At 44.1% G+C, this 24,840-nt stretch overlaps 1 protein-coding gene across 1 annotated transcript in view; it reads left to right on the top strand.

Annotated features, from left to right (window-relative positions):
* The window catches only part of KNDC1 (kinase non-catalytic C-lobe domain containing 1), a 523,355-nt gene that overhangs the window by 449,106 nt on the left and 49,409 nt on the right, over positions 1-24,840 (top strand). Inside the window, exons 27-29 of the mRNA XM_069239773.1 lie at positions 510-632; positions 734-793; positions 20,577-20,734. Of these exons, the coding sequence (XP_069095874.1) occupies positions 510-632; positions 734-793; positions 20,577-20,734 (341 nt within the window). The remainder of the gene's footprint in view (positions 1-509; positions 633-733; positions 794-20,576; positions 20,735-24,840) is intronic.

Raw genomic sequence — 24,840 nt, forward strand, 5'->3', positions numbered from 1 at the left:
CTAATAATTAGAAGGAAATAAAAGCCCTTCAATTCTCTCAATCCACTCTTAATTTGACAAAACCTGCTGGAATACACACACACTAGAAAGATGGATTTATTGGGCGAAGCATGTTACCAAACATCTTTGGGAATAATATGACTCAAAACTGAAGGAACTGTGAATAAATATAATTATTTTGGTCTCCATCTTTGGATATAAACTGTTGGCAACAGACACGGTTTTTATCCAGTGATATTCTCTATTTTATGCATAGGAAAATCCTGCCCCACAATGTGCCTTCCCATTTTGTGTTGACTACCTTTGTTGTTTTTGTAATAAAAAACTAATACTCAAATGTTTCATATATGCGTATTCATAATACTGTTATGGTATAAAACTTTCTTCCTATAAATATGTTTATCCTTTCATTGTTTACCAGTTCAAACATTAGCTTGGTATACATAGCATTTACAGTCACATCACATGTTTTCCTTTTCTTTACTGGGTTGTACTATTTATGGTTCCAGTTGCAGGCGAATTTGCTCTCAACGTTTCTCCTTATTGGAAAATCTTGCTACGAACATCGAGATTTTGGCACAGCTATGCAAATCCTTGGAGGGTTAGACAATCTTATAGTGCGCCAACTACCTGTAAGATATATCATTCTATGTTTATATATATATATATATATATAAGACTACCATTTATAGGTTTCCTATAGTGGAATCACAGTTGTTTTGTATTTTTAAAGGCCTGGAAAAATCTACCATCAAAAGTGTCAGAAATACTGGATGAACTCAAGGCTGTGGAGGTATGTAAGCAACCTGTGAATTGTTTTGTCATTTCGTGCTGTTTGTGTAAATAAAAAATGATGCATGCTCACTTGCCATTGAAAAGGAGACGCTTCAGCATTTCGCAGAGCTTGAAGACGGCATGCAAACATCGAAAATGATTAACTATTCATTTTATTAAACATTTTATTGTAAATCCAGTGGATCCATGATGTCATGGTCGTGTTAATGAACACTGAACCATTTGCATAGATTCAAAGTTAACATGTATGACATTCGGCTGCATTGATGAAAGAGTAATATCCACTTTCTATACATTGATTTTGCTACCACAGATTTGCTGTTTTATGGATTTGTAAATAACTGGTGTTGATATTACAGACTTTACTAATATCCAGGTTATTGGCACTCGGTTTATTAACATCAGCAGACTGAGGTCGGTGTCAAAACTTCAGGGATTTAAGCTTATGATTTATATGTCCAAATAGATGTCAGCAAGGAGGGTCTACCTTACAGAATCATGTCACTGTTGAATTATGCCTATTTTCCTAACCCTTCAGACTCGACTCATTGTACGTAGCAGTAAGTAGGGTTAGGAAAATTGTTGAATGCTTCTGTAATTCAGCACAACATTTTAATTCCCATTCATTTTGTTGTCGAATTGTTTGCAGCTCGTCCAATCTGGCAGCGATGTCATCATGGGAACAGGAAATCAGATAAACTATCTAAACAAAAGACTACCAAATTTACTAAATCGTTTAACTAGTACTGGTTTCCATCACCTGTTTTACTGCAAGATAAAACGGTTCATGGTTAGATCGTTACATCAAAAATGCAGTCATTCCTTTCCAAATCTTGCAAAATAATAGAATACTATTCATGAAAAAGGTGTCTTTGGAAATTATACTGAACATTTTAAATCCACTATCCTGAATACATATGCGCCCAACCACAACGATCGGTACTTCTATGATAATATACTGGACTTATTAGAGACTGGGGTGGGGTCGCCCATTACATGGGCTGGAGATTTCAACTGTGTTTTGGATGGCGAAACAGGGGACTAAACAAATGATGGTGAGCTCTTTCATTATGTTTACGCAAAATCTGGGGCTCTGGGATGGTTGGAGGGAGCTGCATCTACATGGCAAAGAATATACGGGTCGTTCAAAAATACATAATACATTTAGTCACCTGGACCGCATTCTGCTGGGGGACCTAGATCACACATGAGTGGAAGCAGTGATGCATCTGGGGTGGTTTCTGTCTGTTCATGCTCCGGAGCTCCTTAGACTGAGTTGGGCAGCGGCAGGAGGTGGGGCTCAGTCCTGGTGCATGTCTTTTGATCTCTTGACAGATATGGTTTGGAGGTATCTTTGATGACCTCTGTGACTGATTATTTGGAGAACTGTGCAACTATGGGCACAAGGTCAGTCAAATGGGAAGCCCTGAAGGCTGTGGTTTGAGGGACATGTATAGGGACTGTGTGTGGGATATGCCGATGGCTGGAGACCGACATTAAAACACTTGAAGGGCACCTAGCAGATGTGCAAAAACAAGAGATACTTAATGCATAATCATGCAGGGAACACCTCCGGTTACACAGAGCAGTGGGACGGAATTGGGAGACCTTAGATAAACTGATAATTGAGACTAATTGTCAAAGGTTACAAAGGGAGGGGGATAAATCAGGGTGGCTACTAGCGTGGATACTCATACGGGAGCTGGGGTGTCCTCCTACATTGCATCTCAGGAATGCCGCAGGAGAATTGGTCTCAAGTCAACGGTATGGCCTGGTTGTGTTGGTGGACCATTTGTACACAGTCTATCAGGCAGATCCGGTAGGTTCTGATGGGGCATTGAATGGCTTTATCCAAAGAGTAGAGCTCCCTCACTTGGGACAGGAATTTATATGTGGGAATTGGAAGAGGATATATTAGTGGGAGAGGTGGGGGATGTTATAAAAGCCCTGAGCAAGTCCTAGGCCCTGGGGGGAGATTGCTGCCACATCAAGTTTTATCAAACATATTCTGCTACTCTCAAAGGGAAGTTATTGTTTGTTTTTCTGGGGGCATGAGAAAGGAGCATACTGCCAGAAGCAATGCATCAGGGTGTAATTTTCCTTATGCCCAAGAATGGGAATAACCCGACGAATCCATCCTTGAACATGCCACTCACATTGCTAAAATCTGATGTTAAAATTTTATGTAAAATACTGGCCACCAGGCTGCTTGGGGTTGTTTGTGCCCTGGTCCATGAGGATCACTGCAGCTTCATCCTAGCACGCATCACAACCTTTAACTTAAGGTGCTTAGTGCCCGTCATACATGAGACAATGGAAGTGGCACAAAAGGTGGGGTTGGTATCTTTGGACCCGGAAAAGGCCTTTGATATGGTCAGAGGGGGTATTTGATGGCTGTGCTGCAGGGTACGTTTTGTGCGTCAGTATATCTTATTTATACTGACCTCTCGGTCTGTGTATGAGTAGGTGGGGAGTTATTGGAGATCTGGGTGGTCGGCAGGGGGACCAGGGAAGGAGGCCCTCTGTCGCCACTTCTTTTCCCTTTAGCTATTGAACCATTTGCTGTGTTGCTCCGCTGAGAAATGGATGGTTAGAGGATCCTGGTGGGAGAATCCACACACGTTGTTTCCTTGTATGCCAATGTAGCTTTGGTGCACCTTTGATTGCCGGAAAAATTGGTCCCACTGCTGTTGCGCCTGTTGACAGAATTAGGGAGTGTCTCTGGACTCTAGGTGAATGCCCACAAGTCATTTATTTTCCCTTTGGGAGCATAAAGGGGTCGGCTCTTGGATTGGTCGCCAGAGCATCCGTTGGGAACTGGAGAGGTTCCAATACTTAGGCATTTGGCTCATGCACACTGAGGAAGCCCATAGGTGCCTCAATGTGGACAGGGTGGTGTCTGGCCTTGAATGATCCATTATGTTTTGGAATAGGCTGACTCTTTCGAGGATGGGTACGGCCGCGATCGCTAAAATGCTGCTCCACCTACGTTGTCTATACCTACTTCAGAACTCATTGTTTCTATTGACTCCACAGTTATTTGCTAGGCTGAACAGTTTGCTGGTGTCCCTGATATGGGTGGGGTGCTGTAGTAGAGTGGCTCTGACCATGTTTCACAGGGATCTGGAGGATTGGGGGTTGGCTATCCCGGATATCAAATTATACTATTATGCGGCGCACGTGCAGCATGCTGCCAGGTGGTCGACCAAGACTAATAAGCGGGAAAGGTGACTGCTTTGGGGCATGCTCGATGCAGATACACTAGCCCAGCTTTCAATGTTGGGGGGGGTGGGGCACTCCGAGCACCTGGTCCTGTATGTGGTCAGAAATACTGCGGCTATATGAGAACAGGTGGTGAAGGGGTGCTTTGCCAGGCCAATTTCGATAGGGAATTGCAACTGTGGGATCTTGCCCCATTTTGAGCTACTGAGGACACTATGTCCATGGAACAAGGGAGCTACTTCTCCTTACTAGATCCTCAGAAGTCATTTGGGTTAGGCTTCGGTCATTTTTGCACTATGCTAAATTGGACAGCGTTGTAAGGGAGTTGTGGTGTGACTTCCCGACATGTCCTGGTGGGGTTCGGAGGTACTGGGAGGGGACTCATCCACTAGGGAGAGGGGAGACACCTGATTACACTGTTTTATAAGCACTTAGAGGATATGACCCCAAAGCCCTGTGTGGCAAATAACGCCTGGGAGCGAGAATTGGAGGGCACGCTGTCCAAATCTGACTGGGCCAGAGCTTCATTTCAACTTTTTACACCACACCTATGTGATCCTGTATAAATGGAATAAGATGGATCCCTCTAGGGGTGCCAAATATAGGAGCTGCTGGGAGGCGGGTGCCACCTTCTGACATCTGATGTCATCATGTGATGGAGTGCAACAATATTGGAGGGAGGTGGTTCCCAGAATTGAGAAGGTCACTGGTTTGGAAATAGCTATGACTCCAATGGCCTCTTTGCTAAGAGTGGTTGTCAGGCCGAGGGGGTGGAAGATCCCATATAAGCTTGCGCAGCTTGCTCTTTTGTTGGCCAAATGCAGAGTGTCCATGGGTTGGTGGGGCTCTAAGAGACTGCTGGTCGACCACTGGCTCGCTCAGAGATCTCCAGTAGTGAGGAGCAGTAGAGTAGCTAGCTACTTATGCATCTAGTGCACACTAATGATAGGGCAACTGCAGAAATGCTTGCATGGGGTCAACTGCTTGACCCATTTAATGATGATGATAATGGTTCAAATTCTGATGCCAGCACTGATGTGAATGGTTAATCTACCTGGATGCTCTGTATGTTGCATGTACCAACCAACTGTGTTAACAATTGCCTCAATGTACTCTGATTGGGTAATTGGACTGGGACTCTGTTTGAAACTTAGACATATATGGGGTGAGTAATTAATGTAGTAACTGCCCTGATGTGTGCATTGTATTACTCACCTGTGGATGGCCACTTAGGGTGACTGTTAGTGTTTGAACAGTTTGAGCACTCTGTCCATCATCCTTCTGTTTTGTTAAATTCACCCTAGGTGGCCATGGTATACCCAGACGTGGGTCCCTTCATCACTGTGCCACTGGATTCAAGCTAGTCTAGCTGATAAGGGGTGATACTCTGAAACCATCCCAGGATGCTTGTTTCTGGTCCAGGGAGGACCTAGCCTGGCAGTTTGGTCTGGACTGTTCCCATAGGGAACAGGGTCAAGACTGATTTGCATGTGGCTGGGTCCAAACTGGGGTGGCATGGTGAACAAAACTGATGGATTAAACCCAGATCTGTGATGAGTGTGAGTGTTTGATACTTTTCAGCACTCCATCCATCATCCTTTTGTGTAACAATCATTGCACCATCAAACATCCATTTTTTTGGAGGAGTCAGATGAGTCTTCTTGTAAAGAAGAGTGCTTAATTTCTACTCTTTTCCATTGCAGTGCATGGACGGTGACATTTCTACACAGTGCAATAAATATGCATCCTTTCTCCTCATGTTCCTTTCTCCTACCTCCAGACAGTTTATTTTGAGTTACAATGCAGGCACATTACAGCAGTCACTAACTTCTGCTCTCAGTTTGCTGGAATCACACACCGAGAGCTTGGTTGATTGCTGAGGTGAGAACAGGCAATGTTGAGAGAAGGACCACTTGGGCATCAGACTTGGGATGCGAATGCCAGTTCCCTTAAATACCGTGTAGTGTCTGAGTACCCACAAAAAGAAGACAGGCTGCCTACACCGAGGTAGAGAGCAAGCAGATTACTTTCAGACAGTAGATTTATGCCACTGACCACTTGTATGAATGAGTGAAAACACTGCCATTTTCAGGAAGGGGTACATCCACAGCAAATGCTTTTCCTAAGATATTTCACCCCATCCCACCTGCACTCTAAGGGGAGGTGATAGTTTAGGTTCAAGTATATATACAAACAACTCTAGCATGAAAAAAGACTGGTGTTGCAGCCCAGGTCTCAGTTTGTACTTAAGGTGCTACCACAATTTAATTGCTCTAGGGATGTAGTCCTTTCCGTGTTTGTCCTGACCAAGTCAGTGGAAGAAGAAAAACATTTGCGTTTGTTGGATGTGAAAAGAACCCTTATAATGTATTTGTCTACAACAGAGAGGGTTAATGCACTGTTTGTGACATTGGTTTGGCTGGTCAGGGGTTGAAGCCACCTCTGTCTACATTGAGTATATGTATTAGGCTGATGTTTCTAGAAGGTCATGAGGATCAGGGCAAAAACTTGCTTTTCCAAGTAGAAGGCAGATATACAAAAGGAATTGCTGCTTCTTGGCATCATTTACATCAGTTGGGGATATTTTCAATGGGGCAACTTGGGTATCCTCACAACTTCATGAAGTACTGTATATTACTTCTGCGGGTAAATGTTTCTACTTCTTTTGCTTTTGCCGCACTAGGTTTAGTGATAGAGGTATTATATTTGCTGTCAATGTATAGATGTAAAATTTTCTTTGCATTGATATTTACGGGTGAAGTGAACTATTATGGTTTTGGCAACTATGTATTAGAGTTTTTAATCATAAATCCAGTAGCTATGCCAATGCCTCAGATATTTACTTGTAATTATTATTACTGCAAATCCAGGTCTTCCTCATCACAATCAAGGATTTCCAGCCCTCCCAGCTCAGTGTTTATTCAACTTCGGATTGTTTTTGATGGGGCTTTGTGTTACTGGAAGTGGTAGGGGCCCATTTCCTTTTCATGCAGATTATAAGTAGGGATAGGATGTTGTCCATATTGGAGGGATCGGAAACTAGTATGTGTTGCTATTATTCGCTTCATGATTTTCTGTCCACAGAAATGACTGTAGCGAGGCAGATGGATGAGAAGATGATGTGATCCTCATCTAGCTAGAAACCACCCATCCCCAATATCCCAATCTTATTCACACAAATTTAAGCTACACCCACCTCAGAACACTTCTTTATTAGCAAACTAATGTTATTCTCTCACCAGCTTCATGTAAAGTTAAACAGAGTTGATTGTCCAGGCCTTTTTTCCATACATGGCTTGAAAAATGGGACCAGTTCTCAACTGAAGAAATACTACTAAGTCCTAGAGATTTTTAACTCACTTTCTTAATGACCAACCCACACTCCAGCCTACACCACTGATAGAAATGTCATGTTATGTCACACAACTTACTTAGGAGGGTATCCTGGTGCTGAAGCGGGAACTGTATGGGTCGAGCCAGGGTCAGGGCTATGTGAAAAGCAGGGTCTTCACTATTTTGCTCAATTTCAACAATGAGAGGAAAGTCTGATATGGAGAGCCAATATAACTACTTTCAAGCCAACACTGTGGTACCAAAATAGCCGAATTCCAAAAGACAGCTGTCTCCAAGCACTCTTAATTCTGCTCAAAATCCCTAAATTTGGAAATCTGGGAAATTCTAGTGACGACCTTAAAACCTTCTTTCCTATACATTAAGCAGCATGGCATCAGTGTCTGAAAACTTCATCTAACTGCTGTCAAAATATGTGACACAGGCATCCAATTGAAAATTCCATATTGGACTTGCAGTAGACTCCCAAAACGTTTCAGCAATTTTCTAACTCTCATAGCTATAAACTTAACACTGAAACATGAAAAAAATAAATATATTAGTCCAGGACACCTATTTTAAGCAAACATTTGAAAAAAAATTAAGAAAATACTAATCACCTTGCTTTGCTCATCATTGTGTACTGCATGGGGGTTTTTAGAATTCTCTCTGAAAAGTAGAATCCTACAGCCTGACAAAAAAAGGTGCCATCCCAATACTCTAAGATGCCTCAGCATCTCCTTTTGCAGTAAATGTCCTCAAACTACCCACTCTCTTTAGCTCAGAGAGACCAAAAAAGAACATGTGCTCTGAGCCAGAAGCAGTTACCCTCACATCTGAAATAAGCACCTTAAATACCAGTTTGCCCCCATTTTGCAAGCCCTCAAAGATCTAGTACCACAGAGAAGAAAATGTAGATTGGCCTCTGACCAATACCCCCTCTCCCTCAGGTGGCATTTTCCACAGACATGGCAAGATAGATACATCCTAGTGTTTTTCAGTGCAGCTCATAAGAGCTTTAGCTGTGAATTGGACATCTTTATCGTTGATGAAGGATGTACAACTCACCACACCCAATCAAGCAGGCAGAGGTACCAGAATGTTTGATGAATCAGCACCTGTATAAAGCTGATTTGATTATGAGAAGGCACATTATAGGAGCAACAGAGGGAGAACAGATGCAGGAAGATGCCCTGGAAAGGATTTTTCATCATAAGTGTTTACTCTTGTGGAAAGTGAATAATTGCTGTGATTAGTGTTAGTACCACAGGACAAAAGTAACTTTATTTCTGATTGGTTGACCCTACTATCCACCACCCTAGGAAATGTTACTGGGCTTTCAGGGAGTCATATTTTAGCTGGATTATGCTTTATGTCCTTGCTTAGGTTAAAGCTTATAAGGGTGATGGCCTTCAGTTATAATGTATGTTTCAACTCTAGTATGTATTAAAAAATTAGAACATGCTAAGATCTGTAAGAATGAGGTTCAACATAGTTCACTGACAACAAAACTTGTGGCAATTTCATCAGGACCAAAACAGCAGTGATTGGATCCGTTTAGGTGCCTCTCAGCAGGATATGTACCCAATGTGAGAATCTCATACCAAATTCAGTATGCCACAAAACAAGTTTGTGAGTCTTATGGTGGATGGAAAGCTAGTGCATTCTCGCTGGGGTATGCAATCAGAGGTGACCTACCTTAAGGCTTTTTTTGCTTCAGGCCAGCTTTTATGATACAGGTGATGGAGTAGGGTGTTCTGTATCTCAGTCTTTGGAAGTAATTATTAAACAACCCAAACCACTGTTCAAATGGACCTTTGATGGTCGACAAAGAGAAATGAGGAGCAATCGTCTACATAAACAATACATCAATAAAGACTTTAAATTCAGCCAATAAAGAAAATTAGTGTTAGTTTAAGTGATTTATTTTCAAAACTTTTAGTTGTCCACCTCTTTATTCATCAGGCTTTTGTCTCTAAATTTTAACATCAAACATTAATATAATCCATCAATCGATATTTGACTATATAATAGAAAAAAATATTTGTTAAAATCACCGTCAGTAAGGTAATAATAAAACAAGTGTGTTCTCTAAAGGAAACTCCCTATTGCAAATAAATTTGAATTGATAAGAGAAAAATGTGTCAGTTGAGGAACCCAATAAAGAGTTCTTGACGAGAGAGCGAGATCAGTGACCAGGCATAAAGCCTTTAGCAAATCAGACTGGAAATGTATTCACAGTCATAATTCAGCACACATATAGAATTAAGATAATAGCCTCTCATATAGAGAAATCTAAGATATCAGAGATGAGACTCTACTCAGAATGTCAGGAAAAGGAAATCCTAAGGCCTACCCTGCCTACTCTAGGAATACACACTAATATAAACAGACACATTTTATGTTGCAATACTATTTTCTTTCGTCTTCTTCATCCACCAATAGAATATCAGCAGGCTCCTGGGAACAAGTTCACTTCCCATGTTCTCACAGAGTGTATTAGACTTTCTGACATTAGTCCTTGAAGGTTACAACATTGTTTTCTTGTGGCCCATAACGTCTTCCAATGAATCATCCTTCCTGTAGTTTTCATCTCATCCGGATGAGAACCTCACTATCAGGTGTCTACTACAAAACAAGTATCTATTTACTAACTTCCAGTAGGATACTGAGGTAGCAAAATCTGAAGCAAGAGAAGAAAAACATCGTGCACAAAAAACATTTTCAATGTGAAAAACAGGACTTTCTGTGTTCAAGCATTAATATCCATTTAACTTGACATCTACTTCAGCGCTTTATTAACGCATAGGCCTATTACATTCAAGTATGGTTACTTACTACAGATTTTACATTTATCATGTTTCATTTAAATGTAAACTTGTGCACATTACTAATATAAGAGTTTTTAATAGCAAATAAAATTCAGTGCAACACAGGCCACCAGTAAGACTCCGCCCTGCACCTGATTTCAAAATTGTGAGTACGTAAAACACCGTTCCATCCACAGTTTACATTCAAAATGAAAAAGCACAATTTTATAGCCAAAACAAGTTATTATCAACTATACTAACTGCTGTAAAAATAAGGAAACGTTTACTGATGGCCAGGGCTCAAACAAAGAGACAATTTGGGACATTTTACTATTCTGCTTGTAAATGCTCCTTATCTCCTTCTAGCTCTTTATACTAGCCTATTAAGTAAGTGATTGCCAAAACATTTGTAAGCTCTGTGCATCCTAGTTGTGAGTGACTTAATACTAAGTTACTATATTTGCCTTGTCTTAATGACCATTTGCCAACATCATCCAATTGATCCTTCTGGTTGAACAGGTTCTAGCCCCAACTTTGCCACTGCTTCCCTGGAACACAGCTGGGTTTTCGAAAACTCTTGATTATGATGTCTTTTTATTTTGTAAACCCTTGGTAATATTCCAGAAAACCGGGAGGATGTCGATCCTTATTGTCCTCAATTATATGATTTTTGTTTGGCATGCTTTTCAGGATATCTGAGAAAGACTGGCAAATGGAAAGGTATATTTGTTATATGCCACCATTATACTTGTGCTCTTATTTTTCTTCTTATTTGAAGGTAATAAAATGTGGCGTTGATCATCAGGAGACAAAGCCCTACTTGTACATTAATAATATTTTTTGAGAGAGTCATTGGTGATAGTATTTGCATTAAGGAATTTGCACAAAACAAATATTTCCATTCCTTATTTCGGAGCACCTGCCTCTGATTTGGACACTACCTAAAATGCCTGCAGTTGGGATCGTTAATAAGAGTACTGAAGGGCTTTAAAAACACGCCTGGGATCATAGGTTCTCTGTTCGCTCTCGGTTGTGCATTTAAACACACTGATTTTAACAACGTAAGCCATCAAGTGATGAGCCTTTGAATGCTGCTTTTTTATTTATGGAGAGTTGTCCCTCACAATTTGACTCTACAATTGTTGATTTCGTTTTTTATGCTCAATGTCTTTTCAGGGAAAGATGATCTATTTCCCACCGCTTCTTAGCATTTGCAGTGCCACCACCTTATCTAGAATCAAGAACATGCTATTGAAATACAAGAGATGAACCACGTTTGTTAAAAGATTTAGGGCCAGATGTAGGTAGTTCTGATTTTGCGAATCGAAAATTGCGAATCGGTGCGACTCGCAATTTTCGATTCGCAAAATCGGATGCAGAACGGTGTCTCAGACACTGTCTGCGATTCGCTATGGGGTCGCAAAGACCCACCTCATTGTCTCCATGTCTGTAACTGCTTTTTAAATAAAGCATTTTTTTTTTTTAATTTTGCAGCCCGTTTTGGTTAAAGGAAAACGAGTTGCAAAATAAAAAAAATAACAAAACCATTTGCTTTCGGTTTTTCAGAGTAGGCCACTGCCTGCTCTGAAAAAACATTTTGGGCAACATTCACAAAGGGGAAGGGGTCCCATAGTGACCCCTTCCATTTTGCGAATGGGTTACCACCAGTGTGCCACTGGTGGGAACTGCGAATTGCTTTGCGACCGCATTCGCGGTCACAAAGCAATTTAGCATCGCGATGCGAGTCGCAAATAGGAAGAGGACACCCCCTTCCTCTTTGCGAGTCGCATTCACAATTTGCGAGTCGGTACCGACTCGCAAATTGTGAATGTGCATCGCAGAAGGCTGTTTGCATGGCGCAAACTGCGATTTTCGCAGTTTGCACCATGCAAACGGCTTCCTACATCTGGCCCTTACTTCAAGTTATTTAGCAAGCACACTAACAAAGCTTAACTGGTAATATGTGGCGTCTCTGCGCGCATAGAAATAAGGACTGTTACTGAAAAGCTGTTTTCTCATCCCGAATGTAGTTTTCCGAGAGATAATCATTTTTGGTAAAATACTGAAAATTAGTTCTGAAGTGGTGTCTTTCTTTTTACAAAGAGATAATGAGAGGAAGTGGACACCAGCACAAGGCACACAATATTATCAGCTCCGAATCCAACTCTTTCCATTCCTGAGGACAAGTGATTTTGGTGGTGACAACTAATTATAACCGTGGAATTTTTTTTTTGTGGTGTTGGTCGCATGAGTAATAGTTTTTCCTGTATTGTCCCCTAATTTGAGGGTCGTTTCAGTTATTTCATTACACCTGTCAGATCAGGGCTGGTAAAGTGTCTATCATATTTTGTATAGCGTTGATAATTTGTATAACAGGATTTCCTGTAACTTGACAAATTACAGTTAGATATGAGGGTCAGCTCGTCATCAGACAGGAAACAAGTATTCTGAAGTGAGTTATACACAAAAAGCCCTGGTGCTTTCATCATTTGCACTTTCAGTTGTGGAACTTGTGACTATTTTCACATGAGGAAACGCAGGACTATGGCTAGACGAATACAAAACAATGGGAGCTGAAAACTGACTAAAACCTAACTAAAGAACTCACGTTGCCCTTTGTGAGCTGCATTGGCTACCATGTCCCACCTGTTTTTGGCCTTTTATTACTTACAGTTCCGGTTTCCCCTATATTACAACAGTCCTACAAACTTCAGAAAAGAAAACGGCCTGAGCTAAAAAGGTACCACTGGCTCAGAATATGGTCTGACAGTGTTAGCACAGCCAGCAGCCCCTCCTCTCCCCTGAAGAACATGGAGTTTCTTACCTCTTCCCATCTACAGCAATGCGTCTCTACTGCTATTCTCATAAAGCCTCTTACCCAGGGTGCCTCCCATCTCCAGTCTCCTTCTCTTATTATCCCCACCATGGTCCTCTCTATCTGGGGACAGCTCCAAGCTGCAGCCTCATGGAGTGAGGCAGAGGAAGCAGCGCATCTTATGCTAGGACGTGGATAAGAGGGCTGACAGGTGCAGCAAAACATTGCCAGCAGAACTGGTGGCAATGCAAATGATGGTGGTAGGATTACTTTACAAACAATTCCACTGGATACATTTTGTAATATACCTAACAAAAGTACTTTATTTTCCCGGGGCGTGGCTATCCAGCGAATGGCATAGAAAGCAAGGCACCAGAGCTATGGGACCCCCGGTCTCGTCAGACCACCATTTGTCCATCCTTCAATGGGGGAACTGCCGGGGGTCGCTCCCTGAACCCCTGTTACTGCGTATCGTTTGCCTGCCGGCCGGCTGGGCACAAGCACAAGCCAGGAAGCGGCAGCGGGAACCGTGAGGCGTGCTGTCCTAAAATGGCGGCCTAGCAACAGAGACTACCTGCGGGATTGCCAACAGCGGCCTGGGGCAATGGTGTTCCGACACAGGGCCGTGGCAGAGCGGGGACCCTTCGATTGTCGCATTGAATGCTTTGTGACCTCGGAGATCCATCCCAAGCTGAGGCCCACAGCATTCAGGTAACGAGCGCAGATAGCTGGCAGAATCGGAGAGTGGCATGCCTGCGGCGATGCACCCCTCCTGGAGGGGTGGACAGTAAAGGTAGTGTCCTCGGTTCGAACCCATGGAGCAATCCCCCGCTAGGTGATGGAGGAGTGAGAGCAGGTGGGAGCCAGGCTGAGTGCCGGCCGGGGGTGCAGCATGTCAGATTGGGAGCATGGAGCATAGAGCCAGGCACCACAAGATCTCCAGATTTGGACTCGTCTGGGGGTTACCGGATCTGCAGCGGCAGCGATCCAATGACACAAAAAGATGAGGAGACCACGGACCAAGCGGCGACTCTAGGTAGGGGGGTATCTCACTGGAGCACCAATCGTCCCCAGACCCCAAGAGGCCCAAAGAGAGACCAAATTTGAATGGTGACAATTTCATATTCTACAAAAACATGAGATTCCTGTTCAGCTACTCCAAATAAGCAGGGCCCTCGCATAGGGGGAGCAAATATAGGCGAGGGCGCGCTGAACATTGACATCAGTCACAGAGGGATCCCAGCGGCACAGTGTGGAGTGGGTTCCTTTGAGGTCCTATAGAGGAACATTTACCCGCATGGTCTGGAGGTCATCAGGGGTGCACTGGGCTTAGACAGGCGATGAAGTCCGAAGGCGAAGACCCCGGTTCCCCTATCTGATGCTAGTACAGCTCTTAAATGAGTAGCAAACGCTCCCAATCCCTGGGGAGCCTGGAAGCAACACAGAGGAGATCCAAGAGCAGCTGAGACAGGGACAGACCCCACTGACAAAGTAACGCAGGGCGAGGCCCTAACTCGAATAGGGCGAGCAGACCCGACACATAGGGGAGCGCCAATACTTACTAGGGGGAACATGAATGCTCACCATTTCCACCGCACAACATGGGAAAGGCCCTAAAAAAAAGAGATGACGAGTTGGGGGACACCGGTGTCTGAGCACCGCCAGTGTTGAAGCGGAGCCGATGTCATCAATGGCAACGGCAGTAGCAATCGCTACCCGTACATTGCAGGATGAACTGCAGGCCATAGCAGTGTCACGAACAGCAATGGAGGTCAAAATTGACACTTTGAGCATAGACCTGGGCCTTCTCTGTGATGACCATCATCGCTTGGCAGATCAGGTTGCCGCGACGGAACAGGAAGTCTCATCAGCGACCCCTGCCTTGACGCTGGCAGATGGCTGCTTGACAACCATTGAAGCTCGTTTAAAAACACTAGAAAGCAGAGCAGAAGGTGCAGAGAACATGGCAAGATGTAACAATATCGGAGTGGTAGGGCTTCCAGAAAAAGTTGACGGCTCGGACATGGTGGGCTATCTGAAAACCTGACTCAAATCTGTGGTGGCTCCAGAAGGGATTTCCCACTATTTGCCCAAGAGAGGGCCCATAGGGTGCCTGCACAATCATCACCCCCAGGACCTCTGCCGAGAACGGTGGTGGCACGACTGCTCCACTTCGAGGACCGAGACTACCTACTGCAACAAGCAAAGCTGCATGGGAACTTAATGGTGGAAAACAGCAGAGTATCAATATTCCCCAACTTTTCCAAAGAAGTCTAACGTCAGAGAGAAGCTTTTGCCACCATCAAACGGAAACTTAGGGAACTAGAGATCTCATACTCTATGCAGTTTTCTGCCCGGCTACAGGTGGTTACCCTGACAGGAATGGAATTCTTTACCACACCGCAGGCAGCGTGGTCCTAGCTGGAGCTCCTGCCTGAATTAGATCCGGGTGGCCCCTCTTAGCGGCAGAAGAGAAAGATTCAACCTCGCTCCCACGGGTGAATGACACCGGCAAGGCTTGGCCCACCCACAGTGGTGGAAGTGCAGGAGGAAAGGCAGAGAGTAGTAACGGCAGTCACATCTATGGGTGGTTCCTCACAGAGCAACGTGTCTGCGGCCTGAGAGACGAGCAGGGAACAAATAGATTCAGATGGCAAGTCTCCAGCATCGGCCCACTCAGGTGTAGTCTTACCAGTGGGCACCCCAGGTACTTCAGATGAACTTATCTAGAAGGGCACCCTCGTACCGTAGATGAACTCATCCAATGATCAATAATACTCCTTCTGCGAATATATGTCACCAGTCAATAAGAAGACAGTCACACTTTATTCCCCCACCGGCTGCACGGGCCTACATCTAACCTTGCTGCATGTGGATCTTTAGGTGCAGATACAAGAAGAGGAGTGCGAGCGGAGAGCTAAGGGTCCCTGGAGCCCACCATTGCATAGAAACAGACCCAACACCCCCTCATAATCTGTAGCCGGAACGATAGACGTCATGAGCAGGTTTGGTTTTTGGTTGTTTAACAGTTTGGGCAAGAACATCACACCTCTTGCCCTGGGGTCTGGGATTTGGGGACAATGTTATTTGTTTAATGCAAATTCTATAATGTGTTGCCTAGAATTATCACACAAGCATACAGCTGTGAGATGGGTTGCCTCCCGGATGGGTGATGGACCCCTACACTCGATACCATGTCATACACCATTCCTCCAATGGCCACCTCACTGAAGATTAAGGTCCTACCTGGAATGTTAGAGGGATGCTTTCCATGGCTAAGTGGCATAAAGTATTTTCACACCTTACCAGGTAGGGAATTCATTTACCTCTGCTACAGGAGACACACCTACATGCCATGGAGGGGCGGGCCCTTCAGCAGCGGTGGAGGGGCCAGGTATACTACACTTCTTACTCGGCATATGCCAGAGGGACCTTAGTGTGGATTAAGCCCGGGGTCCCATACCAGCACACTACATCCATCATAGACCCTCTGGGGCACTATACCATAGCTGTAGGAAGATTGGATGGGCTAGAAATAGTAGTGGGCAGCATATATGGTCCTAACAATGACCAATCATGATTCCTGGCTTCCCTCTCCGAGTACCTTGCCATGCATTTAACTAGTCCTGTACTGCTAGGAGAGAAGTTTAACTGTATCGCAGACACAGCACTGGATAGATCGCATCTCCTGCTCCCATCCTCCCTGACTATTCGGACAGCTAACTTATACTGAATCTGGCAAAAGGAGTGGGGTCTGATTGACTCCTGGTGAGCTCACCACCTGGAGAGCAGAGACTACTCCTTTTATTCATCAATATATGACCTGCACGTACGACTAGACACAGTCCTATGCTCACCAGACATACATGAGGTAGCTCACCTGACTGAATACTTGACCCAAACGATTTCAGATCATAACCCCCTTTTACTGACGCTGGGGTGGTCCCGTACCCTGACACCAAAACCTATGTATCAGCTCCAACCTGCTTGATTGGAAGATCAGGCTTTTGCAGACACCATTGGCACCACTATAAATGCTTACTTTGAGACAACTAGGGCTCGACCAACTCAAAACTGATAGAATGGCATGCATTTAAAGTAGTGATCAGAACGATGCATCTCGGCAGCCGAAGGGGAATGCAGGGCGCTGCTCCACGAAATAACGAGCCAAACAAGATTTACGGTCACTTGAGCAGAGGTGCCCAGATAACCCAGATCTGCAGACAGCACTTTTCACCACTTGGGAAAACACAATAGTGGCAATCGAGAGACTGCAATGTTATGATTATAAAGCCTACATTACATGTACACACTCGGAAGGGGGCCGTGCCAGTTCCTTACTGGCATGGCCAGCGAACCTGGCATGCAGGGGCTCGATTATAGTGGAACTGACAAGCCCCACAGGTTATAGCATAAATACCCAGACTGCTATCAACAGGGAATTCTATACTTATTATGCTGATCTCTATACCAACAAAGTACGACCAACTGAGGGGGACATTAAAAATTTCTTATCACATCTTGTCCTCCCAACTATCTCGGAGCATGAGGCGACAGAGCTGGGGGCGCCAATCACACTCACAGAAGTGAGAGAAGCTGTGGCTAGCATGGCGTGAAATAAAACCCTGGGACCAGATTGTCTTCCAGTGGAGTTCTATTCAACATATATAACCAAGCTCGGCCTGAGGTTGGTTGTGATGTACGAGGAGGCCATGCATGTGGTACACTGCCTGCATTGGCCAGAAGGGCCCTGATTATCCCTCTGCTGAACCCAAGGAAACTGTTCATAGCCGTCATGTCTTATAGACTCCTATCAATGTTGTCAGTAGACTATAAGATAATAAGTAAAATATTAGCTACGCGCCTCTTGTGGCACATGCCACATTTAGTTATTGACCAAGCCAGTTTTGTCCCTCGGCGCCACAAAGCCACTAATATACGGCAGATTTTTTTATCCTAGATACTGATGCTTATGATAAACTGGAGGCGATGATTTTCGCTATTGGTTTCGAAAAAGCCTTCGATAGTCTGGAATGGCAATATCTGCATGAGGTGCTTTGTAAATTCAGCCTAGGTGACCAGTTTATTGCATGGACTCGACTGTTCTATGCCGCTCCAACAGCCCGGGTACCCCCATATCAGAAAACTATAGGGTAGAGAGGGGGACCCCGCAAGGTTGCCCACTCTCCCCCTTGCTTTTTGCTCTTGCTATCGAGCCATTAGCCTGCATCGCTAGGAAAGGAAACGTCTACAGATGGCTCACAGTGGCGGGTCACCCATTACATTGCACTCTATACTGACGATCTTCTTCTCTTTTAGGAAACGCAGGGCTCGCACTACATAGGGCACAATGACTATTGGAGACGTTTGGCACTATATCCGGGCTTAGAGTTAACTAGCTTGTTTCCTGTGCTGAAGGCAGAGCAGCCCGCCCCCTCCCCAGACTTAGATGATCTGTCATGGCAACCACAATGCTTGACCTCTTTAGGAGTCCACGTTTATCATAACCGGCTTGATCTGCCAGAAGGGAACGTAGAACGGGCGATACGAGGACTTCACAATATAATGACTTTCTGGGCATCCCTGCCACTGGCAATAGGTCCTAAAAATGATAGCCTTCGCCCACTTACTATACTTCTTCTCCACACTGCCGTTGTGGATTCCGAGGGCTTTCTTCAAGGAACTGCACTGGATGGTGGTGGTTTTTCTGTGGGGGACTAATAGATGGCACTGTCACTCGCTGTACTTCAAAGACCGCTTGCAGAGGGAGGGCTGTCCGTCCCCGATTTCGAGTCCTACTACTTAGCAGGACAGTTGCAGTGCTTGACCCGCTGGATGGCTTGCCGTATGATGCCCGACAGGGAGATCACCCCTTTTACCCCAGACCTTTCATCGTTGGCCAGGGTGGTGCTACGATTAGGCCCCCGACTGATGCTAGCTCTAATGAACTGAAGGTAGTACACAACTGTTGGCAGCGCTATCTTCAACGCTCAAAGAGCGGTACACCTTATGAACCAGACATTCCGTTACAATGTTTGTTGGTGCTACCACATGGAGCGGATTGGTGGAGACTGTTGAACTGGGAAGCGGCCGGGACGACATCCATGGGTACTTTGTAGGAAGCTAATACTCTCCTACTATTTGAAGACTTCGGTAGTTGTTATAATCTCCCCCCAGGCCACTTCTTCCTCTACAGCACGGTCACTGAGGCAGTTGTAGTGCACTGGCAGGTCAGTCGAACAGAACCCCCCCTTTTTGAAATGTGTCATTATCTAACAAGTGCCTCGGGCACCTACAAAGCAGTGCCCTACCTTTACAAGAAAATACGGAAAACGCTATTCACACATCTTACAACTCTCAAACAGAAATGGGAAAAAGATCTAGGTACTTAAATTGCAGATGAAGATTGGGAGGAAATCTTAACTTAGACTCCAAAAGCCTCAAGAAATGCTTGGTTCAGGCTTATAAACATATATGTCATACACAGGGCCTATCTGATGACAGGGGAACTTTGGAAACATTTTGGGATGATAGAAGCAAGAGGTCCAAGATGTGGAGATATAGAGGCAGAATTTTTTCACATGTTTTGGTCTTGCCCGAACATGCAGGAGTTATGGGATGCTGTTATTAGCTCCTTAACTGATGTACTAGAGCGAGAGGTTTCCAACGACCCGAGATGCTGCTAGCTCTGGGGATATAAACACACGGCCTGTCATGGGGTAACCAATCAGTTCGGAGATTTGGCCTTGGTAATGAATAAAAGAGAAATTGCAATGAATTGGAAGAAGGCTTGGGCCCCCGGAAGGGCACGGGCAGAAGAGACAGTGAGGTACAGGGAAGCCAGGCGAGGTCAGAGGATGATGGAGAGAGCAAGAGCCTGGAGTACCCTGGTATGCGATTGGGACAAGCTGTGGCAGGCATCCAGGGATGAGATACCATCCCCTTAAGAAATACGAGATGACACCTACTACAGGGTTCCGGTGACCAATCACCCCGTACTTAACACATATACGGCAGTAAGAGAAGGAGGTGGAGGCGAAGGAATCCGACTGGGGGACACCCATCACAGCAATAGTCATGAGGAATACTGAAATATCCAGAAACAGCTAGGCACACAAGGAGGGCAGCTTCCTATGTGGGAGAGTCACCCTTAAGCGAAGATACAATAATAATGACGCACTCTGAGACTGGAAATATGGAATGATACACATAGAACCTAATTATAATGTAGAATACAGTACTATGTTTCATGTGCACTGTCTATAAATATACAATTGATATGAGCACTGTTGTTAGTAAAGGCATAAACAATTGCTATGAAATAACAATGTTGGAAGGGTGGCTTACCCAAAGAGCATGCACTGTTATGTTTAAATACCAATAAACTATGATAAAAAAAGTACTTTACTTTCCCAAACAATGCTTTAACCTGCTGTATGGTTTCAAAGAGTCATTTAAGGGCAAGCACAAATGTTGTTTGTGAATAACTGCATTGCACACCAGTATGGTTAAACATAAAAAGTGACACTAGATTACTAAATATTGTTTTTCTGTTGTGTGTCCTAACATGTGTCTATTTCATTTGTCCTTTTAAAATTGTCAAGGTATTTTTGAAAAGTGACAACTTGTGTTTGATGGAGGGAGATAGATTTAAAACATTACCCACAATTCCTTCCGCCCACGTGCTGGCAATGCATGTCCAACAACTTGAAACTGGAGGCTTTACAATGGCAAATGGAGCTTACAAATGGAAAAAACTCAGGTAAGGTGTTTGCATCCCTTGACAAAATACTTAATTTTGTGAGAATAACAAATGAATATCGTAATAAATTGGGTTACTGGTTGAGGAAATCTTTACTCCAGCAGCAGTCAGAAACTTTGTCAGGGTGAAACACAAGCAACACCTAAATTGACCTGTGCTTAAGCCTCTGGTAGCTTGGCACAAATCAGCCAGGCTTGACTAAGAGGCAATGTATAGAATATTTATGCAGCAAACAAACAGTAATAAAGTGAAAACACAACTAACGTAGAAAAATTTACTACATTTTAAAAAAGTATTTGAGACCAAAACTAAAAAATCAAATTAATAGAACCAGAGCTATACATTTTTAAAGATTAAGGTGAAACTAGCAGCTAAAAGTTCAAAGTGCCAACCGCAGACATCTAGTCGCACAAGACCTGGTCAAAGTTGAAATATTTCACCCACCATGATGGAGCATAATTCAGATACAAAAAATGGATTGGGCTAAGTTGGCACTTACCTTCATACTTACAAGATTTTTCAAAGAAAATATTATAAGAAGGTAAAGTTCAGCAGGGCAAGGTTGCACGCAGTGTATCTGGAAAGAGCATCAACATTGGGGAGCGGGTTGACAAAGTTGTGGTGAAGATTTCTACTTTCAGACACTTTTTTTGGAAGTCAAAAATTAGAGTTCCACAAGGCTGGATATCCCTTTGGGGAAGGACCTCTGAACAGGATTTGCTGTGGTGAAGAACATAGCAGTAGCTGCTGCAAAGTAAGGACCTGCAAGTGAAATGAAGAGTGGGTCTGAGGGTCCGCTCTTTATAGATGGAACCTTCTTTGAAGTAGAAGTTTCTAGAGAATTCCCCTTTAAAGTGCTTTAAATTTCCTGCTTCCCCTGGATTCAATCTGGCTCCATGAACAATGCAGGAGTGACAAACTCTTTGTTTTAAGGCAGAACACAGCCTGTTCTGTTGCACGTGATGCTGTGTCCAACTCCAGTCCCCAACCCACCAAGCTGCAGTTGATGGCCAGTAGAGGCACATTTAATCCCTCTATTGTATGGCTGCCTGGAAGGAATAAACAAAGTCCAACTACCAACTACACCCAGTCATGTGACCTAGGTCAGGTGAAGACAAATAGTTTATGGCAGGAAAATGCCAACTTTATAAAAGTGGCATTTTCACAATTGTAACTTAAAATCTGAATTGACCATTAAAGAGGATGTTCAGTTACAATTTCTCAGACACCAAAAATGAAATGCTAACTTGCTCCCAATCAAAGGTTAGTATTTAATAAGTGTCATAAGGCATCCCATGGTTATCCTATGGGAAAGGTAGGCGCCACAGTAATGAAAAACAGATTTAGGAGATTTTCCCTACTAGGACATGTAGACATTAAAGGCCAGATGTAGGAAATGTTTAGCGAGTCGCAAACGTCAAAAATTGCCGTTTGCGACTCGCTAAACGCGTTTCCCTATGCAGAAATGCATATTGCGAGTCGGTACCGACTCGCAATATTCATTTCAGAATCGCAAATAGGAAGGGGTGTTCCCTTCCTATTTGCGATTCTGAGTGGTATGCAATACCATTTGCGACCGCGTACGCGGTCGCAAATGGTGTCGCAGTTACCATCCACTTCAAGTGGATGGTAACCCACTCGCAAATTGGAAGGGGTCCCCATGGGACCCCTTCCACTTTGTGAATGGACCCCAAATTTTTTTTTCAGGGTAGGTAGTGGTCCAAGGGACCACTACCTGCCCTGAAAAAATACCGAAACTAAAGGTTTCGTTTTTTTTTTTAAGTGCAGCTCGTTTTCCTTTAAGGAAAACGGGCTACACTTAAAAAAAAAAAACTGCTTTATTGAAAGCAGTCACGAACATGGAGGTCTGCTGACGACAGCAGGCCTCCATGTTTGCGAGTGCCTATACTCGCTATGGGGCCGCAATTTGCGACCCACCTCATGAATATTAATGAGGTGGGTCTTTGCGACCCCATAGCGAGTCGCAGTCGGTGTCTGAGACACCGTACTGCATACCAATTTGCAAGTTGCAAATTGCGAGTCGCATGGACTCGCAATTTGCAACTCGCAATTTTTTTATTTACTACATCTGGCCCATAGAGTACATGTCCAACATTTTAATTACAATGAACTCTGCCCTAAGGGCTACCTAGGAGCTACCTTAAGGGTGACTTATGTTCAATAAAATGGGAGTTCAGGGCTTGACAAGGGTATTATATTGCCAAACCAGTTTGGTAGTTTAAAAATGCATACAGGATGCAATGGCAGGCCTGGGCAGGGGCGGCTCCTCCATTAGGGGGGAGAAGCATTGCCCCTCTGCCAACAGCAGCAGCTGCAAAACCTTTGAAAGAAAAGGATAATAAACTTTGTTTATTATCCCTTTCTTTTAAAGGGACAGGGGCCAAGGGGGTGACGAGCAGCGTGGGGGAGTGCTCAGCACTCCCCCAGAGAGCACACGTATGTTTGGCCAGCCGTTTTGGGTCGGCCATATATACATGCGCAGTGAGCTCTCTCCAGCTCGGCAACATAGTTTTTCATTTATTTCATTTTCTTTTAAGTCCCTAGTAAAGTGTACTATTTGTACCCAGGACCTGTAAATGAAATGCTACTAGTGGTGATGCAGCACTAATTGTACCACCCACTGACGTAGTCCTATAAAATATTTCTCAGGGCTGCCATTGCAGCTTGCTGTGGAGTCTTGAAGTGTAATTTTGACCTGGCAAAATAAAGCTTTTGCCGGGCCTAAATCTTCCTTATTAAACCATATGTCAACCGCAAGATAGGCCCTAGAAAGCCCACAGGGCAGGGTGCACTATATATAAAAAGTGAACATTTTTAGGTTCTAAATGTCCTGGTGATGAAAAACTCTTAAATTCATCTTTCACTGGTGTAATGCCTTCCCCTCCCATGGGACAACATTGGGTTACCTTATTGCAATTTATATGTGATACATTTTGATAGGAAACAGATAGCAATATCAAGTATGGTCTCATATGAATTGTATTTTAAAATCTTATCTAATGCTAAAGTCAGATTTTAAGTCACAATTCTAAAAATGATGCCTCTTTAGGAAAGTTGGCCATGTTCCTGTCCTAACCATCCTCTACCTGCACCCTGTATCCTAGGTCACATTACTAGGTGTGGTCTCAGTTGATCTTCGTGTATTTCTCCCAGACAGTAACACAGAGTGGGACTAGTTGTTGTCAGGATGGGTTCTCCTGCCAGGAAGGGAAGGGAAGAGTTGTTCCCTGCCCTAATTACCTTTCAAAGGCCCTACCTCCAGCACACTCACAAATAATGTGACACCAGCCTGTTGTCAACCCAGACTCTTTATAGCCCAGGCAAAGGAGAGGGGGAAATTCAAGAACCAGATGTGTGTGGGACATTCTAGAAGTTTCTCCCACTTCAAAGGCTGGCACCAAGTATAAACATTGAACCCTTAAACCACAATTAAAGTATACACCTGCTAACAGTACAGAAGTACTGCCCTACTGCATTAGGACTGCCCAGCTGCCTGAGGTCTGTCCTGCTGAGAAGGAAGACTGGATATGCTCCCTTCATCCAAGGCTGAGTGACTCCAAAGTCTAGCGCCTGACCTTCTGTTCAGAGCTACAGGGACACAACAAGCTCCAAATACATCCATGCAATTTCTAGTTGACCTACCATACTAGATCTGCCTAGACCTGTAACAGGTCCTGCTTGAGCCCTGAAGGCCTCTGCTAGAGTGACTTCCTGATCCCCAAAAGGTGCAAAACTTTTCCTTGCCTAACTGAAGGCTCTTTCAGATCCGATACAAAGCCCCACAAAGTCTCACTGCACAGCTAAAAGCTTCATTGGAAACAATGCTGATCCTTGCCAAGTCTCATAAAGCCTTGCACCCAGCTGCAAACAGCAATGGAACTTATGCTGAGCAACACAAAACCCCAACACACATCCTCATTGAAATATACAATGAGAAGTCTTGCAAAGCAGCACAGGCAGACCTCACCCAAGGGCATATGGTGCAACTCTCAGCAGGCCAAACTTGGTCCTGTGCCCAAGCTGAGCTCCATGATGGTTGGCTTGAAAATGTTTGTCATTTTGGTCTCAAATTATTTATTTAAAAA

This window comes from Pleurodeles waltl, chromosome 6, assembly GCF_031143425.1.
Source record: "Pleurodeles waltl isolate 20211129_DDA chromosome 6, aPleWal1.hap1.20221129, whole genome shotgun sequence".
NCBI lineage: Eukaryota > Metazoa > Chordata > Amphibia > Caudata > Salamandridae > Pleurodeles > Pleurodeles waltl.